The sequence below is a fragment of the Mytilus trossulus genome, chromosome 3, assembly GCF_036588685.1.
Source record: "Mytilus trossulus isolate FHL-02 chromosome 3, PNRI_Mtr1.1.1.hap1, whole genome shotgun sequence".
Lineage (NCBI taxonomy): Eukaryota > Metazoa > Mollusca > Bivalvia > Mytilida > Mytilidae > Mytilus > Mytilus trossulus.
In genome coordinates, this window is record NC_086375.1 from 19,128,835 (window position 1) to 19,146,277 (window position 17,443).

Genomic DNA, 17,443 nt, shown 5'->3' on the forward strand with positions numbered 1-17,443 from the left:
AGGTTATGCCCGCTATAATGTCATATGCTAACCCACAGACGAATGATGCTGAAGATGAGACCAAGGATGATTTCTATGAACAGCTGCAGACTGCCATTTATAAAGTACCTCAACATGACATGCTGGTAATAATGGGAGATCTTAATGCAAAAGTAGGATCGGACAACACTGATGCTGAAAATGTAATGGGCAGACACGGTTGTGGGGTGAAAAATGAGAATGGTGAACGTGCTATCGATCTCTGTCTTTGTAATAAACTGGTGATAGGAGGGACCATCTTTCCACATAAAAACATCAACAAACTAACATGGAAATCCCCCGATGGAAGAACAGTTAACCAGATTGACCATATACTGACGAACAACAAGTGGCGTAGATCATTAAGAGATGTACGAGTTCTCAGGGGTGCAGATGTAAATAGTGATCACTATCTATTGAAAGCTACCATCAAACTAAAACTAAGAAAGGCACCTACTGAAAACCAGAATAGAAAGAGACTAGACACAGCAAGGTTGAAGTCACCACATGTCAAGAAAGCTTTTTGCCTAGAATTGAAAAACCGGTTTAGTGTGCTAGATAACTCTGACGATGAAGAAGATAGTGTACAAGAGAAGTGGGATAATATCAAAGATATTTATGTAAAGACGGCAGAAAAGACAGTTGGTCACAAAACAAAACAGAACAAAGACTGGTTAACATCTGAAACCTGGCAAAAAATTGAAGAAAGAAAAACCATAAAACAGAAATCAGTAAATGCAAAGTCAAAAAGGTTACAAGATCAACTACAAGTAACATACAGAGCAAAAGACAAAGAGATTAAAAGAAGTGCTAGAAAAGACAAAAGACAATATCTGGAGGACCTAGCAAAAGAAGCAAAAAAGGCAGCCATTCTGGGAGAGTTGAGTACAGTTTACAAAATCACCAAACAACTCTGTGGAACATCAAATGCACAGACAGCACATGTAAACGACAAAAATGGCAAAGCATTGAAAACTGAAAGGGAACAAGCAGAAAGGTGGGTCCAGCATTTCAAAGAGGTATTAAATTGCCCTGAGCCTGATATCTTAGCTACCCCTGAACCATCAGAAGATGACTTAAACATCAACACAGAACCACCAACTATAGAAGAAGTAAGAAATGCCATTAAATCATTGAAGACAGGGAAGGCACCAGGCATCGATTCCATCCATGCAGAGATGTTAAAGGCAGACATAGATACATCATCTAAGGTACTTCACAATCTTTTCCTTGTCATCTGGAAAGAAGGGGACATTCCATCAGACTGGAGCAAAGGCCTGATTGTGAAATTACCAAAGAAAGGCAATCTACGCAACTGTGACAACTGGAGCGGAATTACATTACTTTCTGTCCCTAGTAAGGTATTTTGCAAAATTCTGCTAAAAAGAATTGATAAAATTGTGGATGAAAAGCTTAGAGAAGAACAAGCAGGCTTTAGAAGAGGTAGAGGGTAAATTGACAAAATTTTTACTCTGAGGAACATCATCGAGCAATGCATTGAATGGAACACACAACTTTTCATCAATTTCATTGACTTCAAAAAGGCCTTTGACAGTATACAGGTCTATACGTAGAGAAACTCTTTGGAAAATTGTGAAATCGTATGGAATTCCACCAAAAATTTTGATGCTAATAAAAGCCTTCTACATCAGCTTTGAATGCAGTGTCATCCTTGATAGCTCTATCTCAGACTCATTTGAAGTTAAATCTGGTGTAAGACAGGGATGTATTATGTCACCAATCCTATTTTTACTGGCCATTGACTGGATACAAAGACATACAACATCAGACAAAAAAGGGGTATCCAGTGGACCATGTTTAACCAGCTAGAAGACCTTGATTTTGCTGATGACATAACCATATTATCAACAACAAGTGAACACCTACAAGAGAAGACCAACATACTTAACAACTATGCAAAGCAAACTGGTCTGAATGTCAATGCCAAGAAGACCAAGGTAATGTCAATTAACACCAGAAATACAACACCAATAACAATCAATGATCTGCCAGTGGACAGTGTTGAAGATTTCACTTACCTTGAAAGCATCATAAGTAAAGATAATGGAACAGGAAAGGATATAAAGGCAAAACTATCTAAGGCACGTGCAACATTTGCAAGACTTCATACTATCTGGAAGTCCAACCAGTACAGTTTAAGGACCAAACTGCGAATTTACAACAGCAACGCAATGTAAAATCTGTCCTGCTGTATGGTTCAGAAACTTGGCGTGTTTTAGTTAGTGACCTTCAAAAATTAGATGCATCCCATACCAGCTGCCTAAGAAAGATCAACAGAATATTCTGGCCAAATAAGATCAGCAACAAGAGCCTTTTGGAGAAATGTAATGCTAAGAGCATAACAGCAGAAATTAAACAACGAAGGTTTAGATGGTTAGGCCATGTACTGAGAATGCCACAACACCGCACACCAAAAACAGCTCTATATTGGACACCACCAGGAAAAAGGAAACCAGGGAGACCTAGAATCACCTGGCGAAGACCTACTGCAGAATTAGAAGCAATGGGTTACACCTGGGGCCAAGCCCAGTACATGGCTAAGGACAGAGATAAGTGGAGGCAGTTTGTTGTGGCCTTATGTCCCACTGGGGATGAAGAGGATAAGTAAGTAAGTAAACCCACAGACGTTAGATGTTCTTAGTATGGCTAGTAAACTGGTAAAAGGAGTAGGTCCGGTAAGGGCTGACTTCGGCCTTAATTTTCAAGTTCATCTAACGAAAGATTTAGGACACTTTTTAAATACTTAAAAGTGTCTATTTTAATCGATTCAATTAGCTTAAGTGAAAGATTTGAACTGATTAAGTCATTAAAAACACTCCGATTCAAGCTAAAATATGAAAAATCTATCAAATATGCCAAAAATCGTCACTTTTCAGATGGTTTTTTGTCAAAAATGAAAGTGGCCGCATCCGTGTTCATCCTAGACCTTTATATATATATATATATTATGTATTATCATCAAATACAACTTACATTTCAATATAATGGATGAACACGAATGCGGCCACTTTCATTTAAGACGAAAACTGTCTAAAAATTTAACTAAAACGCTAAAATTGTGAAGATTTCATTAATTTAGCATGGTTTAATGATGCTAGTACTCGATATATGTGCATTGTTTTGTCAAAAACAGCCCATATTTATGTAGCAGAAGTACTCTACTTTTCAATAAATATCTTCACGATTACATATTCACAATTTTCTTAAACGGCTATATTTTGGGGCCAAAAAGGGGTCTTATTGAACCTACTCCTTTGGTATTTTCTCTTAGTCGTTTAAATCTCTCGAAACTAGGTGAGACATGCACAGAAGTGATAGATACGTATTATAAATATAGAAAACTGAATATTTTAATCAACAACAAAAATTATAAAAAATAATTCTGTATCATATACCCTGGGAACAGTATATCTATTAATATATATGTTCCTGATATACCCAAGCGCCTGTGCTTCAATGTAGCAAGAAATTACTGCACCCGGAGGCGTCCTTCAGCTGGCCCCTTAACAAATATATACTAGTTCAGTGATAATGGACGCCATACTAAACTCCAAATTTTACACAAGAAAGAGGCTCCTGACTTGGGACAGTCGCAAAAATGCGGCGGGGTTAAACATGTTTATGAGATCTCAACTGGCCCTCTCCCTATACCTCTAGCCAATGTAGAAAAGTAAATGTAAATGTAAAAGCATATTTGGTGTATAGAATTATTGTACGGTGTATGTGTATTTCCAGTTTGGTTAATCTGACCTTGAACCTTATTTTGAAGTTTATGTGATAGTAGTTTGAAGCGTTATATTAAGAACTATTCATACTTCTAGCTTCTTGAGATCTTCTACCGGGAGGATGTTATGGTCTTTCTGTGTCTGTATTGGTCTGTATTGTAGACAGTCATCTGCAAAGAGTGGGACTGAAGTTTTGATTGCGTCTGGGTAGTCATTTATATGACAAAGAAAGAGTAAGGGTTCTAGGATGGTGTCCCGTAGTACACCAGAGACGAATATCACTTCTTAAAGTTGTTCTCCTACTACTACTTTCATTTATCTGTTTGTCAAGAACATATTTAGCCAGTTGTTAATTGGCTCTCTTATTCCATATTCACCCATCATTGATAGTAGTTTCTTATGGGTTACTGTGTCAAAGGCTTTTGAAAAGTCTGAAGATGGCAATATCAGTTTGTAATCCGGGGTTGCACTAACACTGGTATTAAAGAGATAATCGTAACTGCAATTACGATTATCCCAATATGGCGACGGCAGATATAGGTAAAATCTTTACAGTCATTTTTCTCAAATGTAGCATATTTTGTCACTAGTTACTCAGCTGCAAGGTTTTTCTATACCATTACATCATATTTGAATCGTAACGGTGCACTGGAATTGTCTACGCGCTTTGAAATTGACGTTGAAAAAATCGGGATGATAATCGTAACTCGGAAAAAAGATAATCGTAATTAAAAACCAATTGTTCAGAGAACAATTGAAGGTCTTTCCATCAAAACAATGTATTTTGATATGAAAGTTGTGAAACTAAGTTCAAAATGTCATTTCAATCGTCAAATGATAGCTCCTAGTAAGCTGATTCCAAAAATATATTGTTTCCAGAAGAAAAAAATTAAATAAGGGAGATAATTTGTTACTTCCGGTTTGAAAAATGTTACTTACGATTATATTAATGATTTATATCACCATACATGTATTTTTTACTACAAGAGGGGAGAAAACTCCCTTTTACGTTCAACGTACCCTTGCAATCAAAATTTACGTGTAACGACTTGTCGCAACAAACAATTTAGGTAAAATAATTTGTCGTTATCCTATACAGTTTCTTGAAATAAGAGAGAATAAGCCAAATTCAAAAATTAGAATATGACCTTGACCTATTTTTCATTGTTTTGTACCAAGGACCTCAAATCAAAAGATCCTAGGTCTCTAGCACTTATGGTTTACAAGATAGAAATGCATATCACTTATATCAAATGCATAAGGGGAAATAACTCTCATATGGAGCGTTCATATCGCTTTGGTCAAAATAGGACAAATCATGCGAAGGATATAACGAGCAATTTTGTAAAATAAATTTGTCATAATCTTTTACGGTTGCGAAGGAGTTGTGCACACAAAGAAAACAGTGTTTGGGAAGATAACTCTTACAAAGAAAAGTATTCGGTTACGCAGGGTAAATTTCAAAAGCGCATAAACTGTTCGTTATCATATACCAAATATCTAAGCGACATGTTGCGAAACAAATATTTATCGCAAGAACGTAATTAGGCGAAAGAAGAAAAAAAAAAAAAAAAAAAATCAGAAGAAAAACAATTGGTCTTTCCACAGAAAAGTGGAAAGACCTAATTATGGTATTCGAAAATGGAAGATAATCGTAACTGGATAGTGTTTTATTGATATTGACACTAAAAACGTTTATCTGATACCACATGATGAAATTATAGTGATGAATTAAGGTAGCACTACAGTCTAACAATGATTTTTTGAAGATATTTTTTTTATCACATAATTTTGAAGTAAATATCATTCTGCACAGTTTGTAAAAATCACAAAGTAATTATCATATCACAACAGGGAGTAAATTGATAATTAACTTATGTAAATAAAAGCACATGGTAATTAATCTAAATATATGATCATTTGGGAGGAGCTTGTATGTCAATCATCTGTTGATACCAGTGTCCAGCTGTTAATCCCTGATCACAAGATAAATAGTTTGATCTTATCTAATTTAATGCAACAAAAGTAATTTATATAATATGGAAGTAAATGGAGAAAAAGAAAAAAATATGATAAGGAAAAAAAATAAAAGGAAAAAATCTTCCAAAAAGAAAAAAACTATGGATATGAGTGTAAAAGTGTCTTTAAAATCCTTTTAAACATTTTTAAAGTCTTCCATGTAATTTAAACTATTTTACTTATTAATATTTTTTTTAACCAAAAAATAAATAAATTATGATTAAAGAAACTTATCCAACATTTCTTACTGCCTGCATAAATTGTTCTCTCTGCTCTTCTAAATTTAAATGATGAGCATGTCTTCTGTTTGGAGTTTTAGGCATTTTAAATAAATTTTAAGTTTTGATATGAGAAATTTTTCAATTCCTTAAAACTAAAAAAATCATGCGAGACAGTCTATTTTTAGGAAGGGGATGGTTTTGATCTTTTTATGAACATGTCTTTTATTGCATAATTATAATGTTCTAGCTAATTTCATATGTATATTTCTTTTTGAAATACACATGAAAATTATTCTTTATAGCTAGAATAATGATGGTAAATAATGATTATATGCAGCTGGTCAATCCTGTTATTCCCTTATCTTAGACTATCTGATTAGAGGCGGAGCTTTGTCTATATTTAATTACTACATTACAGATGTTGGTCAAATCTGTGACGTCAAACTCCCGCCAAATGCTAAGTTAGTGTTAGACAATGCACTAATAATGCAAAATTTACAGTATAAAAGCATCAAAGACACAAACTGTGTGGTTTTATTGATGTAATAATGGTGTCAGAACACTCCTGTGGTGTTTCCTGTGGAATTTTTGTATTAATGTTGCATTTGTAGGGGTTCAAAGGGGGAAATTCAGTTTTTAGGTGATTTCTCAGAACAATTTTTCATGAGAATTGTTAGCAAAAAATGAAAGTAGAAACTTCATTGGTACCCCCTTTGGCTTGACCTTGATATATGTGATTAAAGGGAGTATTTTCTACAATACCGTGTCCCAGTTTTTGGATAATTTGTTTCTAAATGAATTTATGGGTCTTGTAAGATGAAAGGTGAAATGAGGTTTGGCACCCAGCAGTAAAATCAATATATCTTCTTACTGGAGGCATATATCAAAAATCTGAGACACGGTTTTGTTTATTGTGAATGGTTGATTAAAGGGATGAAATCAATTTTTTACTACCATTTGACCTGAATGTGTCATCTTCATCCAAGTTGGATGACCACTTTTTTGTCAATTAATGAGCCATATTTTGAGATTAATTATACAAAAAATTAATTTAGCTATAGATTAAGAAAGAGTAATATTTCAGCTTTAAAATGAGTTAAAGATTTTTAAAATCCATTGAGTAGTTTTTGAGTAATTAATCTTTAAAAACTGTTGGTTGGAGTCAGAAAATTCTGACTGTAGTGCTACCTTAATCACGTTTGAACATCTTATGACATATCTTTTTTGTGCGTATATAATTATTAATGGTTCTAATGAAAACAGGTACATACTATTATATCATAAAATTGGAAGGGTGAACAAGCTTCAAGAAATTTGGATATGGAAAAAACACGAACTATGTTAAAATACAGAAAACTCCCAAGAACTAGGAATGTCACAAAATATTGGAATAAGCGAAGAGGCAATTTTAAAGGAAGTTAAGATATATGGCAATACTTGTCAGGGGAAACGCATGTGTCGCCCTACATCAGATTTGTGATTAATAAAATTGAGATCGGAAATGGGGAATGTATCAAATAGACAACAACCCGACCATAGAAAAAACAACAACAGAAGGTCACCCGGAGGCGTCCCTCAGCTGGCCCTGAGACTGTTAAAGAACAGTGATTTATCCTTAATAAAAAATACTTAATATAGTAAATATTGTTTTAAATCATTTAATGCAGGTGTCTATATGTCCTATTTCTTCCCCCGGGAAGCGAATGCTGGTTCAATTCTAGCCCATACCCTTTATGCCATAATGAAGTAGGAAAGACGTTTAGTATTCGCCAGAGACAGTTTGACGAGAAATTAAGAACAACAGTTTTGCATTTTTCGGATATGGGATATTGTTTATCCCCCTCCAATTTCTCCAACAACAAAAAATACCCATCTTAAACGCGCACATAACATTGAAACTTTGAAAACAATTAGACGATATCTACTTACCACAATACCTGACCCGACAGCTGCTTCATTGTCAATATCTTGAACAGGTACCTGTATATATTAAAAGGTTATGCATATTGTTGTCTGTTAAAACGGCATTTTTCAATTTTTCAAAATTTACTGTATTAATATATTGAAATGATCAACACAAGTGTTAATATTTCTTTTGTTTTACAATATTTGTCCATGAAATTAATGAGATTAATACATATATTATACGAAAATATAAACTTCATGATAAACAAAAATGTGTTTCTGCCAAAAAAAAATGACCGGACGGTGTTCACATTGGCCGATCATGTTCACGTTGATTGTACATGTATGTTTATAAAAAAAAAACGGATTAACAATATTTAAGTCATGATACTGTGAAATCTTCGACATCAATAAATATATGGTATGAAAATATAAACTTTCTTGAAAAACATGTTTTTCTTCCAAAATAAAGTTGACCGGACGGAATTCACATTCGCTGATGTATGCTTTAACAGAGACGTATGATACAAGAGATTCACATCTGTATTAGAGTCTTTAGTTGTATTTTATGTCTCTGGCTTTAAATATATTGAAAGGAACGACACAAGTGTTAATAACTCTTTTTTCCATTAAACCAAGAAGTCTTGTCACGTTTTGCTCTCTTCACAGCCTTCTGTTTTGAAGGGTGTTTTTTTTTTAACTTGGCTCGTATTTTAAACTTTGGCTGATGCCTTTAACTTGACTGGTGTTTTTGGAGACTGAGGTTCCAAGGGAAGGGACAGTCACACTCAAATAAGAAATTGCATGTTACGAATCAAGGAATTGCATTTCACAAATTAAGAATAATATGTATGACTAAAGTAACTCTGTGTTCGATACCCGTGCAAGTTTACTCCATGTTCCTTTTTTTCTATTAAAACAGGGTCTGAACACGACTTTTAAATGCAAGTTTACGCCTTCAATGTTAAAGGTCATATCGCAATACTTATAGATTATTACATGGTATTTTCCATATGGCCCTGGTATCAGCCCTAGACTCCCATATCAAGCCAGAGGGCTTTAGCCCGAGGGCCTGATATGGGTCGTGGGCTGATACCATGGACCATATGGAAAATGACATGTTATAATCTATTTATCACATATTTTCAAGCAGGAGAAAACTTACACCAAATTATGTTTGATATTTCATCAAAAATCAAAAAGATATTAAAAAAAAAAGTAAATAAATGTATCACTGTGAGTTAAAAAAAAGTTCGTATCACAGTAGGTTAACAACGTTTTGTGAGAAGTTTCAGAAATAATTAAAAATAGATAAAATTAATTCTAAGAATTGAAAATATTAAACAACTTTAAAGTGTTACATTACAAATGTTAAAAAATGCTTAGGAAGAATCCTATATCGCTACTCATTCTAATGTTGCGTCATATATTTCCTAAATTCTTCATGAAGTCAAAATTTTACGAGAACTTTTGTGATTTTCACTGTTGATTTCTACTTTTTTCTTCTACAACACATTTGTAACTTTCTGAATTTCTTTTCATTGTGTTCAACTTGTTTACAAATAGCCTTTGATTGACAGGTTACCGGAAGTTAAACTCGGGGGCTTGATAAGGATTTCGAGGGCTGATATCGATATCGGCCCCGAGGGCTGATAACCAACCTTGACTTCCGGCTATTATTGGCCATACAAAAACGTACATAGCAGTACAAAATATGTGATAAATATTGTTACTGACTTTTCAAATGATTTGATACCGGCAGATTGGTGGTCTCACTTTGATTTAATCCATGTCAGCTATGATCAGCTTTCTAGTTTTATCTACAAAAAGAGAGAGCCAGTTTTGTATTCTTTAATAAAAAGTTCAATTCACTGTAATATTTGATTGGATTCTAATTGCCAACTGATGGTGTTTTTTTATGTCTCATGTGTGAAAACTTAAATAACATGATTATTGGCTTGATTGGTGATTATAACAGGTGATTGGTGATTACGACAGGTGTCAAAATTAGATAGTAATCTAATTAAATAATAAATCTTTAAAAAGAAAACAGATCTTCTAGTGTGCTGGTCTGGTGAACTTACTCGAGTCAACATTTTAGGCTCAAAGTTTTTATCATAAAGTATATATGTTTGCTTACTATATTTATTAATCTCATAGATTCTTTAATTTCATAGACATATTTTGTTAAATAAAAGACATTTAACATGTGTCGATCAGTTCATGGAAGTACTTCCATGATCAGTTCAATATATCTAAAAGCATATATCGGCAAATATGAATTCCGTCCGGTCAACTTATTTTGATGAAAATCATATGTTTTTACTTCGTATAACATATTTATTATTCTCCAAAATTCCTTAATTTCATTTTTATTTCCCATAAAGTTTATAGTTTGAACTTTCATATCAAGTATTTAGTGGTCTTGGAGATTTCTGAGTTTCATGTAAAAATATTGTAAAACAAATAAGATATTAACACTTTTTTTTCCATCAGTACAATATATTTAACGCGTACATCGGCGAATGTGAACACCGTCCGGTCAACTTTTTTTGGAGAAAAACATTGTTTTTACTATAAAGTTTATATTTTCGTATCCAATATTTATTATTCTCACAGATTCCTGAATTTCATGGACAAATATTGTAAAACAAAAGAGATATCAACACTTGTTGTCGAGGAGATGAATATATGTATAGCATATATCGGCGAGTGTGAATACCGTCCGGTCAACTTTATTTGCTAAAAAATATTTTTTTTACACTTATTTTGTTTGATTACCATAATACATATTTTAATATCTTTAAGGTCTACAAATATTAAAAAAATTCTACCGAATAACAAAAAAGTTATGACTATATATATCTCGTCCGGTCAACCGTCCTGTCACTATCCGGGCAATCGTCCTGTCATTAGTGCTTCTCTGTAATCCGGCATCCTTATCCTTTAATGAAGTCAATCCGACTTATAATTGGGTTTCGCATGTGTATCCATATCTGAAGCTGTGACGGATGGGTCAACTTAAAATCTGGACAGGCAGTAAAACAACGTCTGGTTCGTTTGATCGTATAATCTCAACTCAATATAGTAAAATATTTAGAACATTACATTACTGTAATAGAATCAGAATGCCCTTTTGTTTTCTGGTTTTCTGTTAAAAAAGAAATTTTTGATTTCCAAGAAAATGTTATATTTGGTATAACTTATATACCCCCAGAAAATACAAATTATGCGTCAGATGAAGCCTTTTCGGAAATTGAATTTGAGTTTCAAAATTTTAGTAAGAATAATGATTACATGTGTTTACTTGGCGATTTCAATAGTCGAACTGCAACGCTAAAAGATTTCCATGAAATCGAAGGTACTGATGATACTCAATTTAATGATATATCAGATATAAATGTATTTTCAGATATATGTATTCTTGATGATATGAACATATCAAGGTGTAGAAAAAATCCAGACACTATTGTAAATAAGTATGGTAGAAAACTTATTGAATTTTGTAAAAATAATAATATGTTTATCCTAAATGGTAGATTTGGAAAAGATAGTGTTGGTAGAATGACTTGTAAAAATAAAAGTGTAGTCGATTATATAATATGTACATGTAATGTTCTCGAGAATATACTCGAATTTGAAGTACAAGAGTTTTGTAGACTTTTTTCAGATGTTCACTCACCTCTCTCACTTACTTTGAGCTGTAAAAATAAGAAGCATTCAGATTTTGAGACAAATAACTTTACACCGAAAATTGGTAAATGGAAATGTGAAAAAACTTTGGATTTTAAAGATAATTTAGATGGAGAAATGATTGAGAAATTATTTTTTAAGATACAATCTTTACATAATGCAAAAGAAAACGCACGAAAACCGGAAGTAGATGAAGTAGTTTTTGATCTTTGTAATATTTTATTGAAATCGGCAGAAACTACTTTCGGTCTCACCGGTAACAAAGCGCACAGACATTCAAAAAAGCAATGGTTTGATCTGGAATGTTTGAAAGCAAAAAAAGAATTCAGAAAATCAAAAAGACTGTGTAAAAAATATGGTTCAAACATATTTAAAGAAAGATTAAGGGTGAGTGAACTTTCCTATAAGAAAACTATGGATAATGCTATTGTGAGATTTAATACAGATTTTCGAAACAAAATGAAAAACATGAGAACAAAAAATCCTAAAGAATTTTGGAAACTTTTTCATGGTAAAAGGCAAAGAGATGTTTCTAAAATTCCTTTGCAAACTTTGGTTGACTTTTTTAAAGATTTAAATACAAACAAAGATCATTCAGACGATTTTGTTATTACAAACGAGATAAATTCGGACGAAATAAATGAGATGATTAACAAGGAAATAACTGCAGATGAAATAAAAAAAGCAGTAAAGAAAGCGAAAAATAACAAGTCCCCAGGTGATGATTTAATTATTAATGAATACATTTCATCTTCATTGGATTCTATGATTGACATTTATGTTTATTTATTCAATTTGATTTTTGATACAGGTATTGTACCAGAGTCGTGGCTTTTTGGTAATGTTTTACCTATTTTTAAGAACAAGGGGAGTAAAATGGAACCAAAAAATTATAGACCCATAACATTGTTATCTTGCATTGGGAAGATATTCACATCTATTTTGAATGACAGATTAAGTACATTTTTCGATCATTATAAGATTTTACATGAGAATCAAGCTGGATTCAGATCCGGATATTCTACTAACGACCATATTTTTTCGCTGTATGTATTGTTTCAATTATTGTTTTTAAAAAGAAAGAAACTTTACTGTGCGTTCGTAGATTTTGAAAAAGCCTTTGATTTTGTACATAGAAACTCTTTATTTTTCAAACTTCTACAGAACCACATAAATGGTAAATTTTTTAGAATTGTACAAAATATGTATCAAGATACGAAATCCTGTATAGTACATAATAATGAAAAGTCTGACTTCTTTGCTTGTGATATAGGAGTTAGACAAGGGGAGAATCTCTCTCCGATATTGTTTTCTTTATATCTAAATGACTTGCAAGACTTTCTAGAAACTACAAATGCTAAAGGTTTAGAAACTATTAGTAAAGATTTAGAAAATGAACTAATGGTTTATTTCAAAATGTTTATTTTACTGTATGCGGACGATACCATTTTAATGTCAGAATCAAATGAAGACTTACAATTGATGCTTAATGAATTTTGTGATTATTGTAAACGATGGAAACTGAAAGTAAATGTGCAGAAAACAAAAGTTATGGTTTTCTCTAAAGGTCGACTGTCAAAGAATTTAAAATTTTATATTGAAGATTATGAAATCGAGATAGTAAATGAATATAAATATCTTGGAATTATTTTTTCGAAAAGTGGCTCTTTTTTGAAGACAAGAAAATATTTATATGGAAAAGCTACAAAAGCAATGTATGGATTGTTACAAAAATGTAGAAAAAAACAATTTGTCTATTGAATGTCAATTGGATATGTTTGACAAAACTATTTTACCGATACTTTTGTATGGATGTGAAATTTGGGGTTTTGAAAATTTAGAGTTACTCGAAAAAGTACATTTGCGATTTTGCAAACTTATATTACATTTGAAACAGTCTACTCCAAATTTTATGATTTAGGGAGAGCTTGGAAGATATCCCATTTCATTTCACACAAGAGTTCGTATGGTAAAGTTTTGGTGTCGTCTTTTACATGGAGATGAATGTAAAGTCTCTTCACTTTTATATAAGTTATTATTCGTTTATTCTAATAATTATGGTTTGGAGAGTAAATGGTTATGTTTTATAAAAAGCACATTAGACAATTGTGGAATGTCAAATATTTGGGATCAGCAGGGTAATTTTTCTGCTCTGTGGATTTCTAAATGTGTAGAACAAAAACTGAAGGACCAATTTATACAGGAATGGTATGAAAATATGAATTCTACCTCAAAAGGTATATGTTATAGAATATTTAAAAAAGAATTTAAATTTGAAGAATATATATCTATTTTACCATTGAATTGTATGTATATGTTTTGTAAATTTAGATGTGGTAGCCACCGTTTACCAGTTGAGACAGGGAGATGGCATAATCTGTCGAGAAATCATAGATTGTGTCGTATCTGTGGCTCGGCTGAAATCGGTGACGAGTATCATTATATTTTGTCTTGTAAATCTCTTGTGTATGAAAGACAAAAATATTTACCGAAATTTTGTTGGAAAAATCCAAACACCTTGAAATTATGTAATCTGTTTACCTCAAATAATATTACAGTTTTAGAAAAATTATGTCGATATATTAAAGCTGTTAATGTGAAAGTCTCTCCTCCTGGTTAATGCTGATAATTTTCTTCATACATGCACTGTATATTATATTGTTGTATATACTTATTGTCTCTGTAACTATGTCATTAGTTGATGAGAATAAAATTCATTCATTCAACATGATACATAACATTCTAATGCAACAACGTTTGTAAAGTTTATTTTGATTGGATAACGTCACTTTCTTACATGGCATCAATTGACAATTGATGCTATGGGACGTACGCGCAAGCGCAAACGGCATATGACAGATTTTAAATACATGTTTTAACGCTGTTTTCTGTCAGTTTCATTAGAATGGAGATAACAATATTGTATTTTAAGCTCCGACGGCATCAATTTGGGATTTGATGTTCGCAAATACACGTTTACTGTCTCCGCTAACGCTTCGCCAGTAAACTTAATTTGCGACCATCAAATCCCCAATTGATGCCGTCGGAGCTTAAAATACAATACAGTTATCTCCTAAATAGCAACGTTAACAGAAGATATGATGACGTTAACAATGTGAATGGAAACGGCGTTAAAAGTGGTGTTAACGTTTGACGCGTCAGTTAAACTGTCTCTAAATCACCGACACACTCGGGGCCACCAGATGCAATGTCCATTAGCTGAGATATATAGTGGCATGCAGAAAGAACAAAAATAGATTGATGTCACAAGTAATTAAAAAAGGATTAAATTATTAAATTACGTAAAAAACTCTTTGAATTTACAGTCTCTTCACAAATAAGAAAAATTAACAAGTCTGTTTACACACGTTAGTTTCTTCGTTCACTTCGTCTCAGATAACAGTCCATGCTGTTGACTTCTAATGGGTAGAGTTTCGTCACGGGTCGATTTGTGATTCCTGATTTGGCACCCACCATAGCGTAAGCCGTCTTTGCCTTTAATAGTGTCCTGCACAACTCCAAGTCTCCAATGTACGCGCTTTGATTCGTCGTGTATCTGAACGACATCGCCTTCTTTAATCTTCCGAACGTCGACTCCAGCTCTTAGGTGATATTCTCGCAATGAAGTAAGGTATTCTCCTTTCTATCTTGTCCAGATGTTCTCAATCAATTGTCTCTGTCGTATCGCTTGATTGTTCAAGTTTGTGTGTGTTAATTCACAAACATTTAGATTGTCAATAGCACTATTTGACGATCCATACGGTAAAGTTCTTATCCTTCGTCCATGTATAAGATGGGATGGTGTAAGCGGCTCTGGATCTCTGATATCTGTTGAAATATACGTCACTGGTCGATCGTTGAGTGTGGCTTCAATTTCTGTTAATACAGTCCTTAGAGCCCCATCGTTGACATGTGCACGTCCTAATACTTTCTTAAGTGATGTTTTTGTTAAGCCAATCATTCTTTCCCACATGCCCCCGAACCATGGAGCTCTATTTGGGATGAATTTCCATTCAATGCCATAATTCCGAATATTTTCTTTAACTTTTGTAGAATTGCAAAGTCGTGAAATTTCGTTTGAAGCAGCTTTAAATGTTAGCGCATCATAATTTTCGGCACTGATCGTCGACTTACAAATCTCCGGAAACACAGTAAAAACGATTCTTCGCTGAGATCGTAAACTAATTCCAAATGTACTGCTCGAGTGACAGCACATGTAAATAGGCAAATGTAAGCCTTCGATTCTTCATTGTGTCTGTTTCTTGTCGTTAGCGCACCTGTGAAGTCTACACCGGTTATGCTAAAGAGTGTAGCATCTTGAACTCTCTCCTTTGGTAATGGTGGAATTTCTGGTGCGGAATAAGATTTTTCGATTACTTTTCGGCACGTTACACATTTCGACAATATAGATTTCACGCACTGTCTTAATTTCGGAATCCAAAATGTTTGTTGTATGTATGCTAGAGTGGTATTTATTCCTGAATGTAGTGTGTTCTCATGTGCTTCTAACACTATAAAATGTGCAAGACGGTCCTTTGCCGGTAACAGATATGGAAACTTGACTGTTTCTCCTACTGTCGCACTGTCTATTCGGCGGCCACCACATCGTAATAATTGCTTTTCGTCTAGAAATAGCTTAAATTGTCGCACAAGTGTTTTACGTTTTGTAGAATTATCTATACAATTTATTTCGTCACTAAATATTTTACCTTGTGTATATCTTACCCATAGGAATTTTGCATTTTCAATTTCATCACTACGTAACAAATCTTTCTTTTGTTCAGTTTCCGTTGCTCTGCAGTTCGTTGCGAATCTCATTACATATGCGGTAATGCGGGTTAGTTTTCTATAAGAATTGTACCGTTCGATATCTATGATTTCTCCTATACCAATACGTACATTTTGATTATTTTCCATAGTTTCAATTTTGTCATCGTTCTCCGACATTGTTGTACATACACTAGACGTTAAATTGTTTCCGTTCCATGTCGGCCAATCTTCTTTGCTGTTTAACCATTTAGGTCCACTAAACCATATTTCATTCTGTTGCAGTTCTTCAGACGTTATACCACGTGTTAGCAGATCTGCGGGATTGTCTTATGTAGGGCAGTATCTCCATACATGATCTCCACACAAACTTTTTATTTCTTCAATTCTATTTTTGATAAATTGTCTCTGTGGTTTTACGGATGCAAGCCAACTAAGTAATCTTGGATGATTGCCGTAAAATATATCGTTTAGTAAGTTTTCCTTTTTTGTCAATCTCGAACGTGTTACTTTATTAAACAACTTGTCCGATTTAGCGTTCCATTGCATACCAAGAATGTTTGTAAGCTCATCTTTGTCTAAGGTTTGTTCTTTGCTAGCGATTTCTTGTAATTTTGGACTGTTTGAATTCCATGAGCGTAGGTTGAATCCTCCTTTCGTAAGTAATTCTCTCGATCTCCTATAATAGTCTTTTACGCTATTTTCGTTATCAAAGCTAGTTAAAATGTTGTCCACATATAACCCATTTTCAAGTGTATCAGAAAGTTTCCCTGGATTTTCCTTAAAGTGCTTGAGAAGTGTGGCGCTCAAAATGAATGGCGAACATGTAGCTCCGAAGAGTACGGACTTAAAGCGATATGTTATTAGCGGACTTGATGTGTTTGTAGGATCGCTAAGCCATAAGAACCTCGTTGCATTTCGGTCTTTCTCGTCGAGCTGTATTTGTAGAAATGCCTTTTCTAAATCTGAAGTTGTAGCATATTTCTTAGCGCGAAATCTCATAAGTATTCCCGTAATGTCATTCATAACAGGTGGGCGTGATTCTAAGCATTCATTTAGACTTGGATTATCTCT

The 17,443-nt window shown here is 33.5% G+C and overlaps 2 protein-coding genes across 2 annotated transcripts in view; one reads left to right on the top strand and one right to left on the bottom strand.

The window, feature by feature from the left end:
- The first annotated feature begins 2,535 nt into the window (after nucleotides 1-2,535).
- Nucleotides 2,536-17,443, top strand: part of LOC134710325 (golgin subfamily A member 5-like) — a 104,062-nt gene continuing 89,154 nt past the window's right edge. The window contains exon 1 of the mRNA XM_063570651.1: nucleotides 2,536-2,647. The gene's annotated coding sequence lies outside the window, so the exon portion shown is untranslated. The remainder of the gene's footprint in view (nucleotides 2,648-17,443) is intronic.
- On the bottom strand, nucleotides 15,698-16,549 carry LOC134710518 (uncharacterized). The gene has a single exon (XM_063570888.1). The coding sequence runs from the start codon at nucleotides 16,547-16,549 to the stop codon at nucleotides 15,698-15,700; it is 852 nt and encodes a 283-aa protein (XP_063426958.1).